General features: G+C 42.3%; 1 protein-coding gene across 3 annotated transcripts in view; it reads right to left on the bottom strand.

Moving 5' to 3' along the window:
- zgc:172076 (uncharacterized protein LOC563955 homolog) overlaps window positions 1-8,295 on the bottom strand; it is a 9,005-nt gene extending 710 nt beyond the window's left edge. Inside the window, exons 1-8 of one of the 3 annotated variants that reach the window (XM_031301177.2) lie at window positions 8,191-8,295; window positions 5,975-6,021; window positions 4,664-4,862; window positions 2,953-3,110; window positions 1,827-1,959; window positions 1,238-1,397; window positions 323-446; window positions 1-80 (exon numbers count right to left, since the gene is read on the bottom strand). The exon at window positions 1-80 is cut by the window's left edge and continues 110 nt beyond it. In XM_031301177.2, coding sequence (XP_031157037.1) covers window positions 1-80; window positions 323-446; window positions 1,238-1,397; window positions 1,827-1,959; window positions 2,953-3,110; window positions 4,664-4,862; window positions 5,975-6,021; window positions 8,191-8,275 — 986 coding nt within the window. In that variant the 5' untranslated portion in view covers window positions 8,276-8,295. Of the gene's footprint in view, window positions 81-322; window positions 447-1,237; window positions 1,398-1,826; window positions 1,960-2,952; window positions 3,111-4,663; window positions 4,863-5,974; window positions 6,077-6,940; window positions 7,063-8,190 lie in introns of those variants that run through there. The other 2 variants (XM_031301179.2, XM_036000579.1) reach the window with 2 other exon arrangements.
- Between the last annotated feature and the right edge of the window lie 1,552 nt (window positions 8,296-9,847).

Below are 9,847 nucleotides of genomic sequence, written 5' to 3'. Positions count from 1 at the left end.
TCGGCCGGAGAGCTGCTCACCCAGCCCAGCTGCTGCTTCCAGGTGAACGGGTGTCGGAGCTCGCCGTAAAACTTCTGCAGCTGCAAACACACACAGAGACAAACAGTCAAAGACTCAAAGCTCCTCTCTAATCTGACCCACAGGAGAGTTCTCCGTCCTCATATCTAAACCAGAGAAGGTAACGGTCGTGGTTTTAAACACGCGGTTAACGTTGTGAAACGGTCCCAGTTTACTACTGAGTTAATATGATAAAAAGATGGAGGTTTGGGTTACAATCAGACGTGACTTGACTTCTGTTGAAGCCGAGCGTGACATCACTGACCTTCTGCAGGTTGACGTAGAGGCATTTAAACGCCTCTGTGATGTTTGCGTCGTCCCGTGTGGACACCAGTCTGAGGTGGTCGTCCATGTTGATCCAGACCACCAGGCCGCCGTCGGTACTCGCCCTGCAGCAGGGGAATCATGGGACATTACAACCAAACAGGTTCTTGATAGGATTCCCGTATGTTCTGAAACATCACAGAGGCAGACTGGTTTAGGGCCTAACTTTGGGTTCAACACTTGGTGGGTTGAGATCTCCACCGCATCCGAGCTTGCGTGCGCCACTGTGACATCAAAATAACGTAGATCGCGCTGGCGCCAGGATTTTGATTGTGTGACCAGAGGTCGTGCACCACTCTATTTTTTTTCAGCGGCGCGCGACAAAGCAGAAACAGGAAGCATAGACAAGTTTGAGGGTAACCGGATGCCAGATAGGACATGCACAGAGATGAGAAGGGTATGTATGGACTTATCTAACTCTGGGGGATATGAGTAATGAGTCCAATAAGTCATACTATTATTAATTGTCTTAAACTTGTTTGGTCGCTTTTGGCGGGATCAAACCGCACTGAGGAGGTGTGTGTGTGTGTGTGTGTGTGTGTGTCTCCCCTGTACTCTCTGACCACGATGTGAAATCTGGAGCAGGAGAAGTTAACCCTCTCCTTGCTTTCATGTTGTTTATGGAGAAGGAGAACCAGGAAATCAGTCGGGGCGGGAAATGCAACGCTACCAAGACACGGCCGAGAGACGTGTAGTTACATTTCTCAAGAGGTGCTATGTCCGTAGGTACGTGGAGACACCGACCCTACACCGTTGATTTAACGCAGAAGCATAAATCACACTTTAGTGAATCCCTGGTCTCTGAGCTTCCAGTTACTGGGAGACCAGACCCCTACTGGGAGGAAACCAGACTGACCAGACGGCCCTGGCATCGGGCCAGTCCCGGGCCACGCCGATACGCAGCTGGGAGGCAGACGGAGAGTTCAGGTTCAGCTCCCTCTGCTGCTCCGGGCTCAGATCCTGCAGTAAGAGGAGTCGCCCCGGCAACGCCTCCTCCTCCTCCAGCCGCTGCAGAGCTGAGAGCAGACAGGACACATGAAGCTTCATCATCTTTCTCTCCTGAGACCACTAGATGGCGCTCTCTGTTCAACCAGCGACAAAAACGTCCAAAAAAGCGACAAAAAAAGCAACAAAAACATTGAAAGAAGTGACCAAAAAATAGAAAAGTGACATAAACATAGAAAAAAGTGACAAAAAGTGCCAAGAACGTCGAAAAAAAAGCATCAAGAATTCCAAGAAAAGCATAAAGTGCCAAAAACATACCGTCTAAAGAAGAAGTCTGTTTTTATAGAAGTCTGTGAGAAAATGAGCCCACTTCTCTCTTGATTTATTACCTCAGTAAATATTTTCATAATGAGTTTATGGTCTCAATCGCTAGTTTCAAGTCTTCTTCAACACAGCGTGATGTTCATTAAATCGCCTCAGAAACCCGGACATGCAGTTACCTTTCCTGGCCAGTGTGAGGAGCTGTCTGCGCTCTCCTCGGCTGCAGTGTGTCGGGAAGCAGAAGTCTTCAACGCCTCGAACTACACTCACCTCACAGCGTACGGCGTATGACCTGTCCAAGTCATCGCCCCCCTACACACACACACACACACACACAGACACAAAAATACATCTCTGTGTTTCCAGCTCTCAACAAATAAGTTGTTAAGCACCAGGAGTCATTTTCTACCAGATCTCAAACGCTGGTTAACAGGTAGGGGTGTGGGTGTGTGTGTGTGTGTGTGTGTGTGTGTGAATCTGTGTATTCTTCCTTGTGCTAGCTAAAGTAGCTTTTACATTACATATCATTTAGCTGACTAAACTAGGGGTTAAGTGTCTTGCTCAGGGTCACATTGGTTGATGTATAGCAGTGGGAATCGAACGCGAGTCTCCCGCACCAAAGGCATGTGTTATATCCACTGCGCCATCACCACCCACAATTTCAAAATCAATGTTTTCGAGTCATAACACACAAAAAAGAAGAATCAGCAGCCTTCATTTATCCCTCCTGTTGTCCTAGGGTCTAATCTGACCCATTTTCAAAAAGTTTCTATATCAAATTTGGGTTTTCTTTCAACCAAATTGTCAAAGAAACTAGTGTGGATGGTTCCATACAACCATTACTCTTCACAGGTAAAATAAATGATCAGTTCACTTCTTTCATTGAATTGTATAGCATTTGAACAAAAACAAAAAAAAATGACAAAAGAACATTAAACAAAAAGTGATAAAAATGTTGGAAAAAGCTTCAAAAACGCGGGGGGGGGGTGAAATCAACAAAAACGTTGGAAATAGTGACTAAAAACCTGGGGGAAAAAATCAACAAAAACAACGGGAATAGTGACCAAAAAAAGTGTTGAAAAAGATCAACAAAAGGTTGAAAAAAAAGTTTTCATTTAAAATTTTGACCCAGAAAAAACAAAGTTGGTTGTTGGTCGATGGGAAGACAACACGAGAGTTAAATCAGAATGAGTAATGTATGTAGTCCTTAAACGTAATAAATGTATATATACGTACGTGAAATACACACCAATTACAGTGCATTACTTATCGTAGCTATGTGTACGAACAATTCTGACCGGCTACCTTCAGGTTGTCGTAGTTGAAGTCGCTCTCCGGCGTCTGGCTGGTGATCTTGTGTCCGTGATGCGACTCGATAACTCGGTCGAAGAAGTCACAGAACAGGATGTAGGACTCAGCGTCGCCCGCGACACAGCCCACAGAAACAGGACCGGACCAATGACCTTCATACACAAACATCACAGTACAGACAAACAGGACCGGACAAAATATGTTAATCCTCCTGTTGTCTTCAGGTCAAATTTGACCAATATTCAAAATGTTTCTATATCCGAAATTTGGGTTTCTTTCAACCAAATTGTCAAAAAAATAACGTGGATGGTTCCATACAACCGTTAGTCTTCACAACAAAAATAAAAGATCAGCTCAGTACTTTCATTGAATTTGGGTGTTTTATTCAATTTTATAGCAAAAAAAAGATAAAAGAACATTGATAAGAGTGACAAAAATGTCGGAAATAGCTTCAAAAACGTGGGGAAAAAAACAACAAAATGTCAAAAAAAGCACAGGAAAAATGTGACAAAAACATCCGTAAGAAATGACAAAAAAAAAGTATTAAAACTTTGGGGGAAAAGTGACAGAAGTGTCGAAAAAGACGACAACAAAGTTTAAAAAAAATAGTACATTTTGACCCAGAAAAATAAAAAGTTGCACGGTCAACGGGAAGACAACACAAGGGTTAAAGGTGCTGTAGGTAGGGTTGTGAAGATCCAGGACTTAGCCAAAGAATTTGAACATCAACAACTTCTCAGTCCCTCCCCCTTTCTGCTAAAGCCCAAAACGGTCTCCTAAGCCCCTCCCCCCACAAGGGAGAATGAATGCGTGTGTATGAGCAGTGATTGGCACGCAGTTAGACACCCCCCCTGGCCCTGATTGGTGCATCTGAACAGGGAACTGTGGATTTTGCAGATCCCACTACAGGCTGTAGGTGGAGCCAGAGGAGCTGGCTTTATTTTAATGACCTGCTTCCTGTAGTTCTACTAGAACATAGGGTCAGTTTCAGCAGATATGACAGAAAGTTAGTTTTAGAAGTCTTACCTACTGCACCTTTAACTGTGTTTCCAGAGTTTTTTTCCAGACCCATCTAGTTAACGCAGGTTAACGCACCAGAAACAAATGAGCCAGCCAAAATATTTCCTTTACATGCATCATCAATAACTGTCTAACGTTATCTAAAATGTATCTAAATGTAAACCATACAGTGGCTTCACTGCCGAACCTTAACAGACAATGTTGGACAATGTTCTAGGGATGCACCGACTCCAGATTTTTGGGGTTTGGCCGAATACCGAATTAATGGAAGGAACAGCTAGATATGAAAGGGGAGAGAGAGGGGGAAGACATGCAGGAAATTGTCTCAGGTCGGACTTGAACCCTGGACGTTCTGCGTCAAGGTATACACCTCTATATATGTGCGCCTGCTCTACCCACTGAACCAACCCGGCCACACTAAAACAGGAAATTTTTTAACAATGATCAACTGAGGAAGAAACACAAACATCTTCAATAACATATTTGAATATAATCTGACGTTTCTATTGTCTTTGAATGTCCACGACTTTCTTCTATCAGTTGTTCCGGATTTTAATCTTATTTTAATCTTTTTAATTCTCTGAGAAGCAGAACCGCGCTGACATCACGCCGACATTACGCCGACACCACACCGACATCACGCCAACACCATGCCGACACCACGCCAACATCACGCTGACATCACCTGGTTCTTCGAGGCCCGGACGGATGACATCGTCGAAGATGACTCCGCTGTGGGTGCAGCGGTGGAACTGCCGGCGGTACATAGCCGGTGTGAGGATCCGTCCCATCCAGGTGTAGTTCCTGCCCAGGTCAGGGAACTCCTCGTCGGGGGAACGTCGGCTCAGGTGGAACCGGCACATGGGGTCAGCGGGGACCAGACTCTGAATCATAGAGGAGACCGGTAGAGCTTTTAGTCTGACTGATGCCTGTCACCAAAGATTCTCTTTAACTTAAGATAGCTCATCACACGCTGCGCCAACGGTATGAAACGGACCTCGCTTCCTGTCTCCTAAAGGGGCGGGGCCTCGTTTGAACGTGTAGTGAATGTCGCGTTGATGGATGAAAAGTTACGTTTGTGTAATTTATTATTTTCTTTTGCTAACGTTAGATATTTACACAGCTAAAAGACGTATTTAGCATCAGGGAGATTAGTTCTGTTAGGGCGTTGGTTCACAAACGTAAGTTGACGTTAGCTTCTCTGTGTTTGTCTGTGTTGTTGAGACAAAAACAGGTCTGAAAGTTAAAGGTGCTCTAAGCGATGTTGGGTGACATTACTTCTTGTTGAAGTACGAAGTATTGTCAAACAAAACGAGGCTAGCTGGCCCCTCCCTCCTCCTCATCCTGTCCCCTCCCCCTCCCTTGCATGCTTGAACACAGTCATGAACGAGCATTGTGGAAGTAGCCTACGTGCTAACGCTGCTGCGGTGATGGCTCAACCAAATCCTTCTTGTCGGTTACTGGCTGGAATGGTGGAACTCTGTTATGTTTGGTGGTGCAGGTTGGCGCAGTTTGTTTTTGTTTGTGGAGCCTGGGCTGTCTACAGAGACCGCATTTTTTTACAGTGTGTTCCGGGGACAGGCAGCTAGCGGATAGTGAGGAGATGTTTACTGTATGTGACAAAAAATGTAGCCTAAAAAACGTGTGACATCGCTTAGAGCACCTTTAATAAACTTCGAAAAAAATAAAACAGAAAAAATCAGGAGATACTTCGGCGGAAGCTGGAAGAATTCACTGCCATTAAAAGCTAGGTTGTCTCCCTGAGTTAATATCGGTAATACGCAGTTTATCTTTAATGTTAGGTAGCTGTGACGTCATTACTGACTCACACTGTTTCAGGGCTTCAAGGTTTTTATTTGTCCCTCAACATTATGCAGTGAAATACTTTGTTTGCTCCTCAAGTACTGTGCCTGTGTATACATATATAAAAGTATACACAACAAAGATAATATGTGGAGAAAAGAATCAGATATTCATGCTGAATCGTAATGATTACCTCCAATATCGGCCGATACCTCGACTCCTTAGAAAAGACAACCGGAGCTGCAACAAAAGCAAAATGTTTAGGGGAGAATGTCAGTTTTCTTTTTAACCTGAACTCTATAGGGATGCACCGAATCCAGGATTCGGGTTCGGATTCGGCCGAATATTGGACTTTTTGACGGGGTTCGGTTTCTGCCGAACCTTTGAATTTTCTTTCCACCAAAACCTACTCAGCTGCTGCTCGTTAGCTAACGTTAGCTTTCTAATTTCACCCACCCAACATGCCTTCTGTAGTGGACTGGCTTCAAATGACGACCAAAAACGCTTGTCTTTTACTGTGAACATTTACTGTTTTACACACAAGAAAGTGAACAACTTAAGCTTGACCGACATGTTTTGCATCTAGCGTCTCGTTCATCTCAGTAAGCTAGCAAGAGTACACAACAGACAACTTCTGTGTAGACTACTTCAAAATAAAAGCACTTCCTGTGACGGTTCACAGTAAAACTAAATTACTGTTAAACAAATAAGGTTGTGTACATTTTCACATATCATCCGTAAATCAAGTACTGTAAATAATGTAAATAGTGAGTTTTAATCACACTATAATTGACCATTTCCTTTAGACTGTTTTAAACTAAACAACATAAATTTCTTATTTTAGTGCTTTAAACAAACATTTCATAATACCTTCATCATACATTAGGTTAGCCAAAATTTGCCAAACAAAATTGTCACTCCTCTGGCGATAGCGATGGGCTTTCCTACGATGTGAAAAGAGCGTGTTAACATTAAGTTGTTACATTGAACTATTTTAGAGGCTGTGGACGTTGTTTACTTCATTAATGTGTTTACTGTGTTAATGGACTGAGGATGGGAGGAGGATTCGGTATTCGGTTTTTTGATTCGGCAGAATCTTAACCAGTGGATTCGGTATTTGGCCGAACCCCAAACATTTGGATACAGTGCATCCCTAGAACCCTATTTTCCCAGGCATTGATGTCCAAACTGATGTGAACAAACATCTTTGAAACTGGTCCAGTATTGAGCGATGAACGCTGTAACCGGCAGCCGTGAAACAAGCTGTAATGTAACCCTACAGGACTAATGTTCAGCAGCAGTTAGAGTCACTAAAAGTTCTGTTGTTGCCGCTGACAGACTCAGATTATTATTCTAAGTGTCTGACAACATTATGGAAAGGATCCCTACAGAAATAGACCTTTTAGTTAAAGATTAAGATCCTTTTAGTTTAACATGAAACAGCCCCGAAATCACCATCACCAAACTCCACCAGACTCCATGTAAATAATCAGTACTTTTAGCTTGTATAGAGCCAGCATATTTCCACCAGACTCCATGTAAATAATGAGGACTTTTAGCGTGTATAGAGCCAGCATATTTCCACCAGACTCCATGTAAATAATCAGGACTTTTAGCATGTATAGAGCCAGCATATCTCTACCAGACTCCATGTAAATAATCAGGACTTTTAGCGTGTATAGAGCCAGCATATCGCCACATGTAAATGGGTGAATTAAGGGTTTATTTCAACCAAACCAGAGTGGTGATTGTTGGAACAGTGGAAAGATGAACCAAGACGGCTTTTGATAGTTTTATTTAGTTTCTGTCCACTTTGAATGAAGTGTGATTTACGATGATAAAAGTACTGATTATTTACATGGAGTCTGGTGGGTTTTGTTTCAAAGATTGTCGTTATTATCAGTCACCTAAACACAAAAACATTGTCAATCATATTTCTGTCTCTCTCTTTGAGACAGGTTCTGTCCGAGGTTTCTACTTGTCAAAAGGAAGTTTTTCCTCACTGCTGTCACACCAAATGCTTACTCTTGTAGTAATTGCTGGGTCTCTTTAAATTATAGTGTGGTCTAGACCTACTCTATCTGTAAAGTGTCCTCCTGAGATAACTTCTGTTATATAAAATTGAATTCAGCTGACGTGGTAATTCGTTACTGAACATCCGTATAAATGTTTATCGAGATTAAACTTCATCTCAGATTAAAAACTATGTAAATACTTTGATGCTCATCTTGTAAACAGAGATTTTAAGGACCGGGAACCACTGGATCTCTTTCCTGAGGTAATATTTTAACAGAAGATTCATCACTGTATCTGTTTAAAACCAACCTTGGATCAGTCAGATCTAACAAACTGTAACAGGGAGTTAGTTTACTGAGGTAAAAACACACGGCATGCAGTGAAAACACTCACGTTTGACCTTCCACATGTCGTCAGCGTGACGGTCCGTCAGCACAACAAAAGGTCTAACAATAGTTGTGTTGGTCCTGCAGCTCATCCAGCTGCCGTCTGCAGGAGTCTCCGGTTACAGTCCGAACAACAGCAGCCTTTTTATAACAGCATACATCACCTGATAGTCTAATGCTGTAGATCTCACTCCTGCTTTATTTCTCTGTATAACCAGACTCGCTCCACTTGTGGTTTCTAATCGACCTGCCTGCAGAGTTCAGTCTGATGGAACTTTGACCAATTAAGAACGCTGTGCTCGGCAGCCGCAAACCAGTAACCCTACAGGACTAATGTTCAGCATCAGTTTAGTGTCCACTAAAAATTCTGTTTTTGCCACTCACAGACTCAGATTATTATTCTAAGTGTCTGACAACATTATGGGATGGATCCCTACAGAGATAGACCTTTTAGTTAAAGAGTAAGATCCTTTTAGTTTAACATGAAACAGTCATCACCACTCCATCGCCAAACCCACTAGACTCCATGTAAATAATTACTACTTTTAGCGTGTATAGAGCCAGCATATTTCCACATGTAAATGGGTGAATTAAGAGTTTATTTCAACCAAACCAGAGTTGTGATTATTGGAACAGTGGAAAGATGAACCAAGACGGCTTTTGATAGTTTTATTTTGTTTCTGTCCACTTTGAATGAAGTGTGTTTTACGATGATTAAAATACTATTTATTTACATGGAGTCTGGTGGGTTGTTCCCATCAGTTACCTAGACACAAAACATGAGAAAATAGGATCCAAGTTGAACAAAAACTGAAGTTACGTTGTTTAGTTTGAACTCTCCTCTTGATTTCATCTTCCTCTCCTAACTACAATTTCTCTCACCTTCCTTCTCTTAATTCTATCTTTCCTTCCCGTCCTTTCCTCCCCTTCCTACCTCCTTCCTTTTTAATTCTCATTTCCTTCATTACCACCTTTATTTTACTCCATACCCCCCAGTTTACTTCTTTACACCCATCTTTTCCTCCCACACACACACACACAGACAGACACACACACACAGACGCACACACAAACACACACACATGCACACACACACACACACACACACACACACACACACACACACACACACACACACACACACACACACACACACACACACACACACACACACACACACACACACACACACACACACACACACACACACACACACACACATCCCTCTCCCCTTACACATCAACAATGTGTCAACTCACTCACACTCACACTCACACACACACACACACACACGCACACACACACACACACACACACACACACACACCTAAATTGAATGTCCCTCACAAATACTTTATGATAAATTATTTGATGTTATATCAATGTGAGTGACATGCAATTTAAACTAGGCTAATATTTCCACAGTTTATAATGAATTTTAAAATTATTTTTGAAGAATTACTAATTATCAATAAAATAAATTTTAAAAAGAAGTCAACAGATTATTGTTTTGTTTATGTCTAACTGAAACATGCTGAAGGAGCTGCGGTGTCCGTGATAGAGTCCCCACATAGATATATAATAATAGATACTGTATGACACGTCATTGTGACTGGACATTCCGCATCTATAGTATATCTATGCATCGTCCTCTATCAGGACAA

This window comes from Sander lucioperca, chromosome 4, assembly GCF_008315115.2.
Source record: "Sander lucioperca isolate FBNREF2018 chromosome 4, SLUC_FBN_1.2, whole genome shotgun sequence".
In the NCBI taxonomy this organism is placed as follows: Eukaryota; Metazoa; Chordata; class Actinopteri; order Perciformes; family Percidae; genus Sander; species Sander lucioperca.
Note: the sequence above shows the minus strand (reverse complement) of the source record. Positions and strands in the feature narration are given on the sequence as shown.